We start from the raw sequence: 19,574 nt of genomic DNA, 5'->3' as shown, positions 1-19,574 counted from the left end.
CGTATTATCTGCTCTGTTGTAGCTACTTGCATGGATATCTATTTTTTTTTAGTTTATTTTTTTGAGAGAGACCAAGACAGCGCGAGTGGGGGAGGGACACAGACAGAGGTGGAGAGAAAGAATCCCAAGCAGTCTCAGCGGTGCCGTCAGAGTGGAGCCCGACATGGGGCTAGAACCCATGAAACTGTGAGATCGTGACCTGAGCTGAAACCAAGAGTCACCGCTGGCTGAGCCACCCAGGTGCCCCGTGGGTGTCTGTCTTCTTATCTGCTTCTTAAAACATGTGCTTCTTGAAAAGCAGGGACTATATCTTATTCTGAGTGGGAAAGTTCCTTGCATAAACTAGTTCCTCGTCAGAAATGTCTTTTAATTCAGATGTTAATGCCAACATTTAGTAACTTGTCAGCCAGTGTTCGACTTCCATCTTCTCAAGGTTCCCTCAATTGATCCACTTTGTGTAATAGCCTTCTTCAAGATTCCAGAAGACCAGTACACAATACCTATACCAAGAGGAGCTTCTGTGGGATGTGGCATAATGTTAAGATTTATACTGTAAATTAAATGGGAGTCATTGCACTAGATACCGGTGACAGAATTTTTTCTACTAAAAAAAATTCTAGAGGGGTGTCTGGGTGGCTCAGTTGGTTGAGCGTCCAACTCTTGATTTCGGCTCAGGTCGTGATCCCAGGCTAAGGGGATCGAGCCCCACATCGGACTCTGTGCTAAGCGTGGAGCCTGCTTAAGATTCTCTCTCTCTCCTCTCTCGCTTTCACTCGCTCTCGTTCTCCCCGCCCCTCTTCCTCTGCCCCTCTTCCCTGCTTGTGCTCTCTCTCTCAAATTAAAAAAACAACAACGAAAAATTAAGAAAATACTGGAGGTTGTTTTTACCATGGAGTACTATCCGTGGGATTAGCAACATGACTCATAGCTGAGTAACGGGCGGGGCATCAGCAGCAGCAGCATCCGCTTATGCAACATGCAACGCGTTGCAGTAGCTGAGAGTCCATCCATCACATGTTATACTGAAAGGAGACAGAGCCGTTCACCCTCAGGGCTTCATGCTGTTGCAGAAGTTGGGGAAGAAGGACAGGGAAACACTGCCCGGACTTTCAATGGAGTATTTTCCTCAGTCAGAAAAAGTGCTTAGTAAAAGAGGACAGGGTTTTAGTCCATGGCAGATAGGCGTCTGTTTTGAACGTGTAGGTCCAGAAATGTCTAGGATTGCCACATCGGCTGCCAGAAGGCAGGGAGGTACCTGATGTTTGTTCCTTCAGCCTTTAGACATTTCCTCTAAAATAATGTAATGATAATATATGTACTCAGTGAGCTTGGGGAGGCATTGTATGAAATTGACTACTATGTCACAGAAGTTTTCGTTAGTTAATTTATCAGTTCAACAAATGTTTCCTGAATACCTGCTATTTGTCACACATTGTTCTTGGAGCTGGGAATACAGCAATAAACTGAAAAAAACTCTTGCTTTTTTGCTTTCAATTCTGTTTTACAGTATTGATGTTTGTTTAAATGTAGCCATTTCCTTTTCTTTTAATATTTTTCTTTTTTTAATGTTTATTGATTTTTGAGAGAGCACAAGTGGGGGAGGGACAGAAAGAGAAGGGGGGACAGAGGATCCGAAGCAGGCTCCACGCTGACAGCAGAGAGCCCGACATAGGGTTTGAACCCACGAACCATGAGATCGTGACCTGAGCTGAAGTCAGATGCTCAACCAACTGAGCCACGCAGGCTCCCCAATGCTAGCAGTCTTTTTAAAGACCTAATGGTGGTATTCATTCTCTATATTTGCCTTATATTCTATTTTATTGGTTTCTGCTATGTTCTGCTATTATCTTTTAATTTTTCTTTGGATTTATTGTGTTCTATTTCGGCTTCTTAAATTGGATGCTTGGCTTGTTAATATTTTGGGCTTTCTTTTATTAAAAAAGATTTGAAGGATAAATAAGAACTGTTTTAATTACACCTACAAATTTTGACTTTTTGGTTTATCCTCTGGACAGATGGAGTCAAAATATATGGATAGCTGTTGCCTTGATGATGCTGTTCCCGTTGAGAGTACTATAAAATTATTTTATAGTCAAACATATACGTGGTTGCAAATGAAACTAGTTTATGGTACTATAAAACCTGAGTTTTCAAAAATAAGAATGTTTTCATAAAACAATGGTTGTCATCCAACAAAATATGTTGAGTGCAATTTGTTGTTTCACTCATTGCGATAACAAAGGGTTTGGGCTAAAAATACATAGTCCAATTATTATTAGCAAAAGCATTGTGTTTAAATTTCTGTGTTTCCCCCCTGCCCCCAAACCTCACAAATAGACCTCTCCCTGTCCTCGGCTGCTTTGAGAAGTGCTGCTTTATAAAGAGAGATCACTGGTGGAAATGCTTACACATGCGTCTGACACAGAGGCAAAAAGAAAGTCATGTAAAAAGGTAATACACGTAGTCTTCTCGAATTTGTCACCTGGAATTCAAACACAGTCCTCCCTGGTAACAAATGGTCTCAGTGATTGATGTGATAGCCTTCATATCACTTACTTGTTTTTTATTTGTCTTAAAAATTCATGCCCATGCCTTGCTTTAATCCTTCTCCAGTTTTGTGTTTCATGCTCTTCCCAGCACTTTGTATTAAAAATCCCAAGTCTTCCTCATGAGAACTATTAGAAATGCACTGTCTGCTAATTGCAGGCTTAAAAAAAATAATTTTAATTGTAATTTTTTCCTGGCAGGCATTCTAACCCAATTCTAAATAAATGATTTCATAAAAGGTCCCAGAAATAACCTTGGAATGAGGGTGGGAATAGACTCATCATCGGGACAGCAAGTGGTGCAGGTGCCATTTCAGCCTCTTCTCCGTCCCCTGTGGTTACCCGTAGAAAGGGCTGCTGTTTAAAGCAAACAACAGGAGTGCCTGGGTGGCTCAGTGGGGAAAGCTTCTGACTTGGGCTCAGGTCATGATCTCACGTCTCGTGGGTTTGAGCCCCGGGTCGGGCTCTGTGCCGACAGCTCGGAGCCTGGAGCCTGCTTCCCGTTCTGTGTCTCCTCTCTCTCTGCCCCTCCCCTGCTTGCAGTCTGTCTCTCACTCTCTGTCTCTCAAAAATAAACAGATGTAGGGGTGCCTGGGTGGCTCAGTTGGTTAAGCGTCCGACTTCGGCTCAGGTCATGATCTCTCACTCTGTGAGTTCGAGCCCCGCGTCGGGCTCTGTGCTGACAGCTCAGAGCCTGGAGCCTGTTTCAGATTCTGTGTCTCCCTCTCTCTGACCCTCCCCCGTTCATGCTCTGTCTCTCTCTGTCTCAAAAATAAATAAACGTTAAAAAAAAACAGATGTAAAGCAAACAATGCAGGTAACCTTAACACCTAATCCCCAGGAAGTAATGTTCCTAAATCTGTGGCCTACACTGGTTTTTACTTTGGAAAGGTCTCTCTAGAGTGGATACAATTTGTTCCAGATTATCATGGAACTCTGTTTAGTATTTGTAATATGCTTTAAAAATGTTTTTTATTTTTATTTCAAGGAAAAAAACGAGCCTCTGGTTCGGGCTTAGTGCAGTTTATGGCCTGTGGCAATAAAACTTGACAAGATACAATTAGTGCTAACAGATTTTATAATGTGGATCACTTCCATCTTTAGTTTGAGAGAGAATTTCCTTCTGCCATGATTGAAGTGAGGTTTTAGCTCACCTTTTTCTTGCCATGTCCTTCCCCTACAATTGGCTAAGAGGACTTCTTTGCATGTAAAATATTTTGAGTACTAAAGTCTTCTAATCTAGTTTTGCTCTCTTTCTGGAAGGCACATTGAAGATTGCTTCCAAATGTTTTGCATTAACAAATGTAGATTTTCTAGCAACAGGACGCCTATCTAAAATGCCTGAACTGATTTTTTTAAAAAAATTAATGAAATTTCATTTTCCCCATGAAAATATTTGTTTTGGAAGATGTGTATTGTTGCACAGCGAGTGAGTAAACTTCGGAAGTGAGTTCCTAGGTAGGACTCCCTTTGCCTGGGAATTATCCAATGCTCTGACTTGCCATGGCCGTGTTGCCTTTCTAGAACATTCCTAATGAGTTGAATGCTGTCACAGGTAACTCTGACTAATCACAAAACACCAAAGTCTATACATGATTTGTCCTTTAAAATATAAGTAAGTTATGGGGCGCCTGGGTGGCTCAGTCGGTTAAGCGGCCGACTTCGGCTCAGGTCATGATCTCGCGGTCAGTGAGTTCAAGCCCCGCATCGGGCTCTGTGCTGACAGCTCAGAGCCTGGAGCCTGTTTCAGATTCTGTGTCTCCCTCTCTCTGACTCTCCCCCGTTCATGCTCTGTCTCTCTCTGTCTCAAAAATAAATAAACGTTAAAAAAAAAAATTTAAAATATAAGTAAGTTAGAGAGAATTAAAAGTTATGCCTATAATAATACCAACATTCAGTTTCTTGCTTTCAAGAAGACAAGGGAAAAAGGAGTGTTTAAACTTAACCTCACTTTTTAACTATTTGATACTTCCTGAGATGAGTAAACTTCTGATGTACCAGGAAAGGTTGTGATTCTTGGGAAGTTACACTGTGCTCTCTTTACTTGTCCCCAGAGTTTTGTTTTGTTTGTTGAAACCTGAGCATAGTGGTGGTTGTGCGACAATATCATTTATTATGTGTTGTGCGTGAGAATATCATTTATTATGTGTTGTGTCTCCCTCCCGCTTCAAAACAAACAAAACACAAACATAATAATCATTGCTTCCAAAATGCTGTCAGAGTGTAATTAAGCAAAGTCAAGCTCATTACTTTGAATAGTGATAGAATGTTTGCTAACACTTCCCATTTTCTCTAGAAAGCACCCCTGAAAAACACCACTGAGTTCAGAAGGCAAGGCTGGATTCTCACCTGGTCACATTGCTATAGTTTAGAGAGAGTGAGGCAGCGTTGCAGCTGGGTTCTCAGTTGTCTCATTGTTTGGGACTTTTCTCTGCCCTTCCTCCCAGCCCCTTTAGGGCAAAGAGAATGACCGTTGCCTCTCTTAGCTTTGCAGTCAACCACAAGTGATGATTAATCCTGATTAATAGCGTTTCATACTCTTTCTCAGGCAAGGAGTATCGGCTCCCCAATGAATAGCAAGGAAATGAACTCAAGGCTTGACATGGACAGAGGCAGTGTAACCCTGGCCCAGCAAATTGAACACAGTTGTTGCTATCCTCATCGACAACAACAAAACTTCAAGCAAATGTGCCGTTAAAAACCCTTACATAATTGTAGCAGGTTTGGGTTTCCTCTGGTTCAAGTTTTCTTGCCTCTTTGATAATCAGACGATCTGAAGAAGGCATAGCATTTCAGGGGCGAATCTGTGTGACAGACTCACAATAAGGCTGTTCACAAGGACTCTTTTATTAGCTTAAACAGTATCTGCATCATTCTTAGTCTCTGGCTTTACTACAAGGCTCCATTTAAACTTAACCCAACTTGCAGACTTAACTGATCCAGGAATTACTCAATACAACCAGCCAGCTACTGTAGCTTTTTTCCCCTTTGTGATAAGGGGATTTAATACAATGGGCTTTACAGTTCTTAAATGACTCCATTTTTTTCCCTTGTCTTTGAGATGTGGCGCTTATATGACCTTTTGTTCTTAATAAAAATTTCACATGGTTTGATTATATTTTTTAAAAGTATAAACAAACACAATGTTGACTCCCTACCCTCAGAGTAAAACTTTTTAAACTTTGTAGATGATTACAGAAACAGAATTCGGGTCATAATATTTACACAGCTGATTTCAATATACTATTAGATTTCATGATTAATGATTCAATATTATTAAATCAAACCTGAAAACCTTTATTTTTGAGGGGTGATTCTCATATAATTACCAGTGGCCCTTCAGCATTGCACGTTTGCCTTCACGCACCTCTGGTCGTCTGCTGGTGTTTATACCGTTTCTGCTGCCACGATGCCGCTACACTAATCAGGGCATCCTTGGTGGGTCCCTGCATAGCTCGGGGAGGAGGGGAGGACAGAACTCTGACATCGGACTGGAGAGTCTTGAGGGTGTGTTTGGTAGCGTGCCACACTGAGAGTACAGAAGACCTACACCCCGAGTAGTGGGTCTCAGACTTCAGCAGGAACAAAAATCATCAGAATGTTTGATTAAAATGCAAATATCAGGACCCTACCCTCACGAGGGCCTGAGAATTTGCATTTTTAACAAGCACCCAGTTTATTCTGATGCTGATGGTTACCGGACCATACTGAGGCCATTGTCCTATAAATTCTCCAGGGAACCTTGGGAGTTCTTGATGCCTCCCCTGCCGGGCCTATGGCCTCCGGGTAAGCTGGGACCCGTCTTGGGCAGGAGCGACCGCTGTGTGATTTCCCAGAGGAGTCGGTGGCAGGAGGGAAGGGGTTGGAGCAGCCCGAGTGTCCTCTCCCCTTCCGCTTCCATCTGCAGCAGGGCGGTATCCGCCGTGTTCCCAGGAACAGGCCTCCCCTGTGGCCCCACGCTTGGCTGTTTGAGAATGCCCTCTCACTCCACCCGGCTCTGTGCACGATTAGGATTTCAGAGTGGTGTTATCTGCAGTACTTAATCCAAATTTGCTCCTCTGTCCTCCTCCCACACCCCATTAAAGTAATTTTAGATTTGTAGAAACAAAGGTCCTTTTCAAAAGGATTTCCAATTAGAAATGAATTCTCAAGAAGCTCTTCGGGAATTATGGATGTAACGTGTTTGTTCGTTTCACGAAGATAAGATTTTTCCTTGAAGATAAGTTGCTCTGATGGTCAGAACAGATGGGGGAAATAAGTGGTGATGACTGCTGTGGATGTTTGTAGCGCCTCTCTGGAGGTGCTGTTCTGTGTTCTGTCGTGGAGTCAACCCCCATGTGCTCGGCAGACTTTTTTATCCTGCGAGTTTTCAGGCCTATGCAAAGCTAGAAAGTTCAGCTCCCACATACACGCCCCCCAGTTTCCGGAGACTTGCCATGTTCTTCAGCGGCTTTTTGGTTTGCTCTTAAATATTGCTGGTAGTTTTCTAATTGGTTCATTGATTTTTTTTTTTTTTTAGGAATGAATCAGACACGAGCTGCTTTGCTTGAGGCCTGAGTGCAGTATCATCCATAGTAATTTGAATATGTTCTTTTCAGGAATGTGTTCCAGAAAACCTGGAGCTGAAGAAGAAGATTTTTGCTCAGTTAGATCAAATCATCGATGACCAAGTTGTCTTAAGCAGCTCCACCTCTTGCCTCCTGCCTTCCCAGTTGTTTGCTGGCCTCGCACACGTGCAGCAGTGCCTCGTGGCCCATCCTGTGAGTGCCTCTACCCGCCAGCACGGTGGCCTCTCATTCCGGTTTTCCGGGGCGGTACGCCTTGGCTAATCCGCTAGTATTTTGTAGCTGCTTTATTGAGGTGTAATTCGCATGCCACACAATTAAAGCTGGATAATTTAATGTGATTCAGCGTATTTAGAAGAGTTGTGCAATCCCGGCAGTTTTAAAGAGAATTTTATCCAAAAATGTCTTGAATTGTATCTGTGTACCTGACGCACGATGGGATAGAATCCACGCTGTCTCCCTCACCTACGTAACTCACTGTCTAGCTGAAGAGAGAGAGTACTAACCAAATAATCCTACTGTCAGGGAGTCATTTTTAGTAGGATTTTGTAGCCATTTTACTGCGCCGTGTGGTTTCCTCAACACAATTCGGAGTAGGATCAGTTTTACTAAAATGCAAATTCTTGGTCCTGCTCCTGAGATTCTGGTTCAGTAGGTTGACTTTAAGCCTCCTACCCCTTTTTTGTGTTCCCTTGCACCCCTCTGTTGTAATTAACTGGGCAGACTTACACAGTGGGGGGGCATGATGAGGCCTGTTGGACAGTGAGTACAAGTTGTCGTGCAAGCACTCAGCAAGTCTTTTTGAGATTAATGTATTAATGTGAGGAAAGGAGAATCAGGAGATCCAAGGTTGAGTAACAGCTGTGAGCTCAGTGTGACCTTGGGAAACTGGGGACAGCTTGTTAGGACAGAAAAGCTAACTTAGCTCCAGCCATAATAAATGTGATAGTAGATGACGATGGCCACACCCTCAGCACCAGCAGGCCATCAGAGGTGAAGGCTGGGGAAGGGCTGTGTGGAGGAGCCAGGGCCAGGCTGGGCAGGATCTGGGCTGACCAGGGAGGAGAGAGTGCGAGGGTGGGAAAGAAGATAAACAGAGACCCTTGGCCAAGAGCAAGCACGGGGCATGCAGAACTGTGAGGAGGCCAGCCTGATCGGAAAGACACACGCACCTCACGTACTTGGGGAGCAGGAGGAAAGAGCCAGAAGGCTTGGGAATGGTTGGGTTATACAAAATCATGAGCGTTACTCCGAAGAAATGGGACTGGTTTAGACACAGGGCAACCCTGCGATGTGGTGGAAGTGCTGCCTTTGGAGGGTGATCAGAAGGTTCCTTCTATATTGAAGATGGCTCAGAGAGGGGGACAGCTACTCCACAGAACTGGGGCAGGATTCCTAGTATGAGCCACCAGGGCCGTGGTGAGGCTGAGGGTCCTAGACTGAGAGCAGGGAAAGTCCTCCTGCTGAGAAAGAGTAGCTTAGGGTGTGGGGGTGGGGAGGCTAAGGGGCTTGCTCAGGGAGGTGAGGAAGAAGGGCAGATGCCTTTTTCCCAGGAGATGCCTCCTGGGTTCTGCGTGCTGACAGGGGGGACGGCTTGGACCACCATTCACATGACTGTACGGTTCTGGATGTCCGGATATCCTCCTGCTGAAGTACAAGGGAAAGTGGAGAGTGGTCGTAAAATATGGAGACTCAGACCCACAGAATATAGAAGAAAACCAGTCATGTTTAGCTACCACTCAGATACGGGAAATTAGCACCAAGAGGGACCTTAGTTGAAGCATCCAGTTACCAAGTGCCACGAAACATGACATGTCTTTGCTTTTATGACATTTACATGTCCGTAAAAAGGACTCCTAGAAACTGTAAACTGTTGATTAGGTCGTTAATCTTGCTTGGAAACTTCCAACTTCTAGCCAGTAATTGTACTTCTAAGTCAGGTGGGAAAAAAAGGAAAAACGGCTAAGTCAGATTGTTTAGAAAATGCCTCCTAAGTCCTTTGTCAAGACTTTGACCCACGTCTCTTAATTTTGAACTACCTGGTGGCTGAGACCACACCTCCTTCACATTCCTGTCACACCTAACAAGTACCTCTGACTAGTAGTTCAGCCGCTCACTGTTGAGTAATGATATTTCTCATACCATTTGAGGATTGCTCGCTTTTACTTCTTTAATCAAGGTCAAATAGCATAACCAAAGTAAGTCCAGACCTTATTTCACAAATCAATCTCTTCTTACTTTTGGAAATCATTTTATACCTAAGCCAACATTAATTTAAGCAAATGCGATCACCCAAGCCGGCTGTCTTTGGAATTTTATCCTTTCTTTCTCCTGCGCTGATGTTGCCCACCGATCTCCTGCCCAGATGATTCCACTGAGCTCAGGTGGGGAAAAGGCGTGCTGAACAATTCAACCCAACCTGGACGGGCAGTCCCAAATATTCCAGAACCATTTATGGTCTCTGAGGAGCTTGTTTCCCTTCGGCCCGGAGCATCGGCTCGCACGCCACCGCCTCAGCATCCTGCCCCAGGCACCCACAGTTCTTTGCCCAGACAGGAAATAGGACAAAGGAAAAGGAAGCCCCTTCTTCGTGCCTCTGAAAGGCTGTGGCGAGAGTGGATAGTCAGCAGTTGCGAAAGATTGCCGCCTCCAGCCCTCCATAGAAGAGCCGGCAGCCAGCGAGTTTTGACATCACGTGTTGTCTTTTGGGCAAACACATGTTGTCTCGCTGGGGGTGGGGGTGGGGGGTGGGGAGGAGCTCTGGGTCATCTGAGCACTGGGGGGTGAGCGGAGGTCACTACGGGGTGGGCGTGTTCTCTCAGCACACAGGTAGTTTGGGATTTTCAGGTGGGCTTCATAGACTAGAGCCAGGAGGCGATGGGCTCAGGAAGAGGGGTGTTAATGTGTCCCTGACATTCTCCCTCTCAAATGTTTCTTATGTTGCGTTTCCTTGTCTGCCTCATCTCCCTGAGGGAGTGTAGAGGGGCTCAGGAATGGGCATCTGGTGGCTGGGAGACGTTCGCTGATGATGATCTCAAAGTTGAGTTTGGTCGCAGTCTCTCTTGGTGCCTGGATCTATGTTAGCAATCAGTCAAAACGGTTTCAGCCACACTTTACAGCCTTACTTCAGTTGGGGACGTGGTGGTCCCATGGAGCTGGTGGGGGCTGCTTTAGCCCATCGGATGCTCCTGGCTCCCCTCTTATGGATGCTCTGTGGATGAGGCTGCCTGGGAAGCACGCACATGGTTCAGGGATTCCAGTGTGGAGTGGAGACAGGTCCTGAACACTCGTCTACTCATCTCCCACGTTGGTTACTTGTCAGCCACGGAGCTATAACACAGCCTGGAATTAAACCGGGCACTGCTCACATAAGGTGCCCAGAATGTTCCCATCTGAGCACCTTGCCTACGCTTGCCACCTTTGTTACTCACTCTCCCGCCTGACCCCGGAACCACTTGCCCTCGTGTTGGTGGTAATTTGAACGTCCGTCCCGGAGCTTGCTGTTTCTGGAGAGCGTATGTGTGTGCGTGTGTAGGCGGTGCCCGTTTCAGATTGTCAGCTGCTGCCCGTCAGAGGGGCAGCCTTCCCCCCTCTGTCTGTGGAGGGTTCAGGAAGGTGGGGTGGGATGGGCTGTCACTCGTGAAAGGACTTTACTCTGAAAATTATCAACATGGTGGGGGATTAGGCCTCTCGGCCTGCTGTAAGCAAGCCGCTCCTTCATTTTTACTTCCACTCCTCTTGTAAAGAAGAGGAGTTCGCCTGGTCGGGAGTGCCCCCTCCGCGGAGCTGTGCCAATGAATTGCAGATCGCCGCGGCTGTCTTCTGGGAGAAGGGGCCGGCTGCCTTTCCTCCGAGTTTAACTCTGTTTCATCTGCTGCAGAGAAAATAAACGAAGCCTCTGTGCTGGGCGCGCTGTGCTATCTCCGCGATCACATGCCTCCCGGGCTCTGGTCCAGGTTCTGGGCAGGCTTTTCACGAGGTGAATGGAGAATGCCCCCCTCGTACCGCCCGGCCCCACCTGAGCTCTCCAAGAGCCTCACCGGCCAGGCCCTCCGTCACGCCTCCGGCACAGCGCTGCCCGCTCTGGAGAGCCCGTGGACCGGCTCCTGTAACCTTTAGAGACACTGCCTCCTTTTCCCCTCGTTTGTTTTGTTTTTCCCATTTCTTCAAGGCGTGATTCTCAGTCTAACTCACAGACCCCGATCCCGGAAGGCCCAGGCGTTCCGGGGAACACAGCCGTTCCTTTCCTTTTGAGAGAGTCGCTTCTTTGCTTATTTCCGTGGCCCCTCCCGTCCCTCCTCCCTCCTCCCTCCTCTCATCTCTCCACCTGATTGTCCCGTCCCTCTCCCAGCCTGCAGTTGGCATCAGTGTCCCTGTCACAGGACTGAGGTGCCGTGGCAAGAACCACCCCCTGCGGGCCCTCAGACCCCGGGAGGTCCTCTCCCAGCAGCTGCCTGGCTCGAGCGCGTGGACACAAAGCGTGAACGCGGCCTGTTTCAGGAAGCACGAAGAGCTGGACCGTGCAGCTGGGTTTCCGCGGGTGCTGGGGAATCAGGGTCCTGCAGGGCTTTGAGCTGGGGGTGGTGCAGTCGGCATCCTGTTTTTAAGTTTTAAAAAAACGTTAATTGTGATGAAACACGTGTAAGGCTTGAAACTGTGTACAGTTCAGCGGCAGTGAGCACGTTCACACGGCCATGCAGCCCTCGCACAGAACTCCATCCGCAGAAGTCTTTCTTGGGAAGCTGAAACTCCGCCCCCAGGGAGCAGCAGCTCTCCGGCCCGGCAGCCTCGTTCTCCCTTCTGCCTCTGGATCTGACAGGGCCCTGCCTGACAAAGGCTCACCCTGGCGGTGGCGAGAGGGTGGGCCTGGAGAGAGAGGCCAGGGAGGAGAGTGCCGGCATCTGAGCGGGAGGCGACGGCCGGAGCCAAGTGTGCGTGTGCGGTGGCAGGAATGGGTTTTTCCGGAGACGTGAATAGAACTGACAGGATCACCGAAGGGAAGTGGGGCGGGCCAGGGAGAGGCAGGCACTGAGGATACTTCTCACGGTGCTGACTTGGGCGTTGGGTGTTGGGGTGATGGTGTTCTCGCCAAGATGGGGCGCCAGGAAGAGGACCCTGTGTGGGGGCGGGAGGGACGGGAGTTTGATTCGTGACAGGTCGAGTGTCTGCTCGTTAGGTGTCCTAGGAGTGTGTCTGGTGCACAATTACAGATACAGCCTGGAATGGGGGGCGAGCTCCAAGTGAGATCTCGGGGTTTGGGGTGGGGGAGACGCCCTGGGAGCCACCCAGCTCTGCCCAGAACCTGGGAGTGGGCACAGAGGGAGGCCAGCGGTGGCAGCCGGGAGAACCGCCACTTAGGGAGGACGCGGGCCGGGGAGCACGTTGTACGTGCAGATCCTCTGTAGCCGGTGTCTCGGTCTGGGATTGTGCCGCCCGTGAGGCTTGCGGCATTGAAAGACCCCAAGCCCCAAAGACGGTCTTCGTCTTACAGGAAGATAAAATCCATCTAAGTAGACAGGCTTCCAGTTCTTATAATTCTGATCTTCGAAAAGGCCAGAGGTTAGACATTTTTATGAGCTCGATGATCATAGGCAGGAGACAAGTGATTCAGTTGAGGCACTGATTTATAATTTATTTATCTGAAAACAGATGCCGTCCTCTTTTGCTTTCTAAGAGGGCTGAGCGTGACCAGGGCAGGCCGAGAGCACAGGGAACCTCCGAAGCTAAGCTGTTTGTGGACCAGAGGCCCCTCCTAAGCAGAGTCCTAGGAGAAGGAAGGTTTTCTTTCCCTTTTCTGTAGAAGTCATTGTATGTATGTATGTATGTATTTTTAAATTTTTAAAGAAGGTTTATTTGAGACACACACACACAGAAACAGTGTGAGCAGGGGAGGGGCAGAGAGAGAGGGAGACACAGAATCAGAAGCAGGCTCCAGGCTCTGAGCGGTCAGCACAGAGCCCAACATGGGGCTTGAACTCATGAACCGTGAGATCATGACCTGAGCCAAAGTTGGGATGCTTAACCGACTGAGCCACCCAGGCACCCCTGTAGAAGTCATTTTATTTATTTATTTATTTTTTTTTAATTTTTTTTTTTAACGTTTATTTATTTTTGAGACAGAGAGAGACAGAGCATGAATGGGGGAGGGTCAGAGAGAGAGGGAGACACATAATCGGAAGCAGGCTCCAGGCTCCGAGCTGTCAGCACAGAGCCCGACGCGGGGCTCGAACTCACGGACCGTGAGATCATGACCTGAGCCGAAGTCGGATGCTCAACCCACTGAGCCACCCAGGCGCCCCTATAGAAGTCATTTTAAAATGGATGCGGGGCGCCTGGGTGGCGCAGTCGGTTAAGTGTCCGACTTCAGCCAGGTCACGATCTCGCGGTCCGTGAGTTCGAGCCCCGCGTCAGGCTCTGGGCTGATGGCTCGGAGCCTGGAGCCTGTTTCCGATTCTGTGTCTCCCTCTCTCTCTGCCCCTCCCCCGTTCATGCTCTGTCTCTCTCTGTCCCAAAAATAAATAAAAAACGTTGAAAAAAAAAATTAAAAAAAAAAAAAAATGGATGCTTCTTGGACTTCCTGGTGGCTCAGTCAGTTAAGCATCTGACTCTTGATCTCAGCTCAGGTCTTGATCTTGGGTATGGAGCCTACTTTAAAAAAGAAAAAAAAAAGATGCTTCTTGTAGTTATTTAGTGACTGTAAGATTCTATCAATTTTCCTCTATATATTGGGGAAAAATTACTTAAAAGTATTTGGCATACAGTTTACTGCAGTGCATTTGGCTTTTAATGGTGAGGTTAATCTGGTTCTACGAAGCAGCCTTTTCTTTGGACCGAGGATAATCCTCTTTGGGACTCTTCAAGAACAGTTTCTCAAACGAAGAAACAAACAAAAGACAAAAATAAAAAAATAAACCAAGAAACCCAGAGCACAAAGTGTAAATGCTGGGCTAGGCAGGCATTTCCATCTGGGCCCACTCATCGTGGACCAGCCCTTCCACCATTCCATCGTGGACCCACCTTAGGCCGTGTCACGACGTCAAGGCTGCGGTAGTGTTCTGATGCTGCGTGACCTCTGTGTAGGTGAGATTTGATTGGCGGGACACGTTTGGGGCTCAACATGGACACGTTAAGGAAATACCAAGTTTTGGGAAGATGCTCTCAATTTTTAACCCTGACACAGTGAATAGCAAGACCCCGCAGTGAGGGTTTTGGAAGGTGGGTCTGGAGGAGGGCTGGGGCTGGGCGAAAGCCCATGAAGTCTAGACAGCGGGTAGCTGAGAAATGCTGGGGGAGGCCAGGGGTCTGGAGATTAGCCCTGAAAGTATAGGATGGTCATCTGCACCTCCAAATTTCAACCTCATATGCTAGTTACGATTTTTCAATAAATGAAACACACAGATTTTTGTGCTCAGGTTTTTTCTTTCCCTCCTTTGTGGACTGCTTTATACTTCAAGTTTCTTGTCATCAGATGCTGAATCTAAAGTGGCCCTTCCCCAGAGAAATCTGTACCATCTGACCGTTCAGGATAGGCAAGCAGTCTGCCAGAACAGCACCCCGGCTCCAGGGCTGTCTCCTGACTCTTCTCCCCTCCTGTCTCTCTCGTAAGGTAAATCCACCATATTACGTGCCATTGGTTGAGCTGGTCCCACACCCAGAGACGGCCTCTGCGACGGTGGACAGAACCCACGCCCTGATGCGGAAGATCGGACAGTCCCCAGTCAGAGTCTTGAAGGAGATGGATGGCTTTGTCCTGAATCGCCTCCAGTATGCCGTCATCAGCGAGGCCTGGCGGCTGGTGGAGGTGCGTGGGCCGCTTCCAGCCTCTGGCTGTTGGAGGGGAAGGGTAGCCGCACGTCCTGGGGCCGCATGGCGGGGTGGGAAAGTCAGCGCTCAGTCCTGCCTGTTCTGTTCTGGGGACTGAGGGCAAGCTCTTCTCTCAGGTTCAGTCAACAGGCAAGGAAAATAAAACGTAATATGGCAGTTCATTGTATGTTTCAGAGGTTCCTCTGTTACAGTAAGTCATTTGATATTCACACCTGATGATAGACTTCTCTGCTTCCTGCCCTTTCGTATCATTACCACATAATTATCTCTGTGTGACAATACTGCATTTTCTCACAGGGTCAGGTTTTCCCCCAGTGTTACAGTTTTTCAAGAGGGAAAAACTAAATTTTGAGTAAACTTGTATCCTCTAAAGGAACCCAGTTTATTTCAAGAGCTTGAGGAAGAAACAATGGGTAATCCTTAGACTTGTTAGTGCTATGCTTATCTTAAATATAAATAGGAAGTTATGCACACACACTTAACCCTGTCCTTTCATTAAAAGATTTTACATGTGACTTTATTTATTTATTTTTAATTTTTTTAATGTTTATTTTTGAGAGAGAGACAGAGTGTGAGCAGGGGAGGGGGCAGAGAGAGAGGGAGACACAGAATCCAAAGCAGGCTCCCGGCTCCGAGCTGTCAGCACAGAGCCTGATGCAGGGCTTGAACTCACGGACTGCGAGATTATGGCCTGAGTCAAAGTCAGACGCTTAACCGACTAAGCCACCCAGATGCCCCAAAAGACAGATGCCCCAAAAGATTTTACGTGTGATTTTAGAAATCACCTCGCTGCGTACATTTGTACAAAGCTCTACACCTCGCTTCTACATTTGTATGAAGGACCTGGTTCCAGGCAGGATAGACCTTGGAGCAGCCCCAGGACTTGCAGTGAAGAGTCCAGGGGTCTTGGGCTCAGACTGTCTGTTTTCCATCCACTTGCTTGTTGATGCTTCCTCAGCTTCTACATGGGTGAACAACACTGTCCACACTCATGTTGCAGAAACATGGTGGAGCGAGCGAGGGTCTATCCGGGTACACAAGGCAAGGGGAATGAAGCTTGGGCTGAGTTGTCTGTTCCTGGAATAGGCCCAGAGCTCCTATGGGAGCCCGCCAATCCCAGCCTGACACGGGAACAAGGGGGCCGGCCTGTGGGCATTGTATTTTAGCTGCCCAGCGCGTGATGTATGTGACCCTCCTGCATTCTGCCCCGTCCCTGTTAGATTCATCATCTGTCCTGACTGCTGTGTCCAGTTGCCACACAGTAGCTGCAATTCTGTGTCCTTGTTGGGATTTTCACTGTTAAGTTCGTAGTTTTAACTTCCTAATAATTGTAGAATGTTCTTTGAGTATCAGTAGTAGAATATTTAAAGACACACTGAACTGAAAGCACTTCCTCGGAGCTGTTTTTACATTATTTCCTCTTGTCTGGAAACTTCAGTAGACCACCAGAAAAGTTCAGTGTTACAGTGAAACACAGAGAGGTTTTAAGGCAGTTTTTGCCTTTTTTGTAAAGTAACGTAGGCCCAAGGGGGTAAAGAAAAGCCCTGAGCTGAATCTTGCTTTCTCCAGTCAGAAGGGTGTGAGCCAGCTCAAGGGAAAACCTGGAGGTTCTGGGGCAGAGGAATTAGGTGGGAGTCACACACACAGGATCCTCTCTGTGTTGACCCCAAAGCAGAACCGGGGGTGGTTGGGAAGCTCCCAAGTCTGGCAGGCCGGTGGAGGGTTGCAGCGCTCCCCTTGGAGGAGCCGTGGAGGATTCCAGTTCTCCCCTTTACTGGCCAGACACGGAGGGAGGGCTGGAGGAGTTACTGAATGTGGCCGCTGTACCGCCTCATTTCGTCCGCCCTCCTTTAGATTGTCCCGTCTCTGGCGGCTGATGGCAGACTGGGCGTGATCATGTTACCGACTTGCAGGAACGTTCTCACTCTTGGGTCTCATGCCGGAGAGTCCCGCGTGTGTCTGCTGTTGGCTGCAGTGGCACTCACGTACCTGGAGTCTCCACGAGGCACCATGTGCTACAATCCAGCAGGATAGAGTTTGTGACAAATTGCCAAGAGGCTACAGACATGACAAAGTGTGAATAGAACCTCAAGAATTTTCCTTGGTGAATGTCTAGGAGATCAGTCCGTTTTAGAAAATAAAGATGATTTGCAGACAGAATTAAGGGAGGTCTAGAAACTATAGGTCCCTCTCTCCAGGTTGTGAATAGGGTGACGGGCATCCCTGAGCTCTGTGGTGACAGGTGAAGTGGTCCAGGTGTGGGACAGGGGCTCGCAGAGGGAACATCCGAGGGGGTGGGGTCGCCCGTGTTGTACCTGCTCTTAACCGTTGCCGCCCAGAGACCGCTACTTTGTCGGCCTCCCACACGTGGGAGTGCCAGTAGCACACCGGCCGTGCGTCCACTCCTGAAGTAGTTACTTCTGAGGGCAGAGGAGCCACGGGCGTGGGCTCTGAACACCCCGCAGGAGCCCTGCTTTCCTTAGGCTCTGGGCTTAGCGGAGTCAGAGCCATGCCGTGAGAGAACTCCCCCCCCGGCCACATAAGCAGCCACGGGATCCTCTGCTGGGTTCTCAACGGTGCACCCCAGCAGACATACAAAAGGCACGTTTTTCCTGCCTCCTCCTGGGATTAGTGGATCAATATTTGTGCCCATTAGGTGGGGTGGTCTGAGTAGTCTTGACTTGATCACATGAATTTCTTGAAAGAAAACCTGTGCCGCCTGTGGTCTGTTTCCACCTAAGATCCTGAGGGGCAGACAAGGCGAGCAAACCCCTCCCGAGCCCCACCTTCACCTGTGCAAATCTGCACGCGTGTGCTGGGCCCCGTCAGGGCTGGGGCCAAATGACGCCCCTTTGACTCACCACGTCAGAGCCAGTTGAACTTGAATTTAGATTTTAGGGTGTTCCAAGTGTACTTCAAAACATTTAAGGGCAAATTTGGTATAAAAAGCAGATCAATTGGGGAAATGTTACAGTGAAAACTGGAGATTTTTATACATTTTAAGTTCGAAAGATCCAAAGGCCTTGCAGAGTTTTTCTTTCAAAGACGTTCTCTCCCGGGAGTGGGTTTCACACGTGGGCCGGGGCCCCAGCCTTCTGGTAGCGAACACAGTGAGCGCAGACGAGCAGGGCCGCCTTATTCAAGGACACTATGGCTGCTTCAGTCTCGTGCCTTCTGCATTCGCAGAGCGAGTTGAAATTTGGCAGAGCTAGGGCTGGTTGCTTTAGGTCCAAGAGCTGTAAGGTGACTTGGCTGCAGAGCACTAGGACGCCTTGCGTAGACGTGGGCCCGGATGCTGCCGTCCTGGCTTCCGGGGTGCTGCGTCAGCGGGCGGGTCGAGGAATACTGTTCCTTGTTGTCTGTGTGTCAACAGCTCTGCACAAGTCAGATCCAAGTGTGAATTTCCAGGGGTCCTACCCACAAGTGGGGGTGTGAGCTAGAGTGGGACAGGCAGGGCACCTGGCCAGAAGGATGGCTCGCATTTCCACTTAGCCATGGCGGTGCCTTAATGTGGATGTCAGGGGAGCAGAAGGGTGCTGTTCCGCCACTTGCTAATTTTGTCGACCTGGTAGGTTACATCGGTCGATTTTCCCATGTTGGACCAGCCTTGCAGACCTAGAATAAATACCACTAGGTGTGTAATTCTTTCTAGACGTTGCTGGGGTCAGTTTGGTTATGTTTTGTTGCATCTAAGTTCAGAGGAAACATTAGTTTGTAGTTTTCCTTTTTCTCTCTATTTTACTTGATATCAAGGTAACACTTTATTAGATAACAAGGTAATAATGCATAAAATGGGAAGTTTTCTCTCCGTCTCTTTTCTGGAAGAGATTATAACATTTTGTTAATTCTTTAAATGTTTGGTAGAATTCTCCAGTGAAACCACCTGGGCCTGGAGAAAAACCTCTTTTCCAGGAGGTTTTTATTTATTTATTTATTATTTATTTGTTTGTTTATTTATTTATTTACTGTACTTGCAAGAGTGCGGGGAGAGAGAGAATCTCAAGCAGGCTTCACACTGAGCTTGGAACCTGATGCCAGGCTCGATCCCACGACCCTGGGATTGTGACCTGAGACAAAATTAAGAGACGGGCGCTCAACTGACTGAGCCACCAAGGCATCCCTCCAGGAGGTTTTTAATTACAAGTTCAGCTTCTTTAATGGTTATAAGAACCATTCAGGCTGTCTGTTTCATCTTGGTTGAGTTTGGTGGTTTGTGGTTTTTAAGAAATTGTTCCGTTTCTTCTGAGTTGTTGAGTTCGTGAGCATAAAGTTGTTGGCAGGGTCTGTAGTGATATGCCTGGTCTTGTTCCTGATGTGGGGCATCTGTGTCCACTCTCTTTGTATCCTTGTCAGTCTTGCTAGAGCTTTGTTAATTTTACTGATTATTTTGAAGAAGCCACTTTTTGTTTCGTGGATTTTCTTTATAGTGTTCCCGTTTTCAGTTTCATTCACCAACTGGAGGGCATATTTTACTACTTGTAGCCGAGCATGGAGGAGAAATTCTAAGAAAGGTGGGGCAGAAAAAGGTAAGGGAGGCTCCTGTGGAGGCCTGTCCATTCGAGAAGGGGGAGAGGAGCTGCAGGCACCATTTCCAGGTCAGAAAGAGAAAGTGCTGGGAATAAGACACACCTTGTCTTCA

The 19,574-nt window shown here is 47.8% G+C and overlaps 1 protein-coding gene across 5 annotated transcripts in view; it reads left to right on the top strand.

Annotated features, from left to right (window-relative positions):
* Nucleotides 1-19,574, top strand: part of CRYL1 (crystallin lambda 1) — a 132,159-nt gene that overhangs the window by 91,772 nt on the left and 20,813 nt on the right. For all 5 annotated transcript variants that reach the window (XM_042920640.1, XM_042917532.1, XM_042918202.1 and 2 more), the window contains exons 4-5: nucleotides 7,145-7,306; nucleotides 14,718-14,912. In XM_042920640.1, coding sequence (XP_042776574.1) covers nucleotides 7,145-7,306; nucleotides 14,718-14,912 — 357 coding nt within the window. The remainder of the gene's footprint in view (nucleotides 1-7,144; nucleotides 7,307-14,717; nucleotides 14,913-19,574) is intronic.

The sequence above is a fragment of the Panthera leo genome, chromosome A1, assembly GCF_018350215.1.
Source record: "Panthera leo isolate Ple1 chromosome A1, P.leo_Ple1_pat1.1, whole genome shotgun sequence".
Classification (NCBI taxonomy): Eukaryota; Metazoa; Chordata; class Mammalia; order Carnivora; family Felidae; genus Panthera; species Panthera leo.
This window is presented reverse-complemented; position numbering and strand designations above follow the sequence as displayed.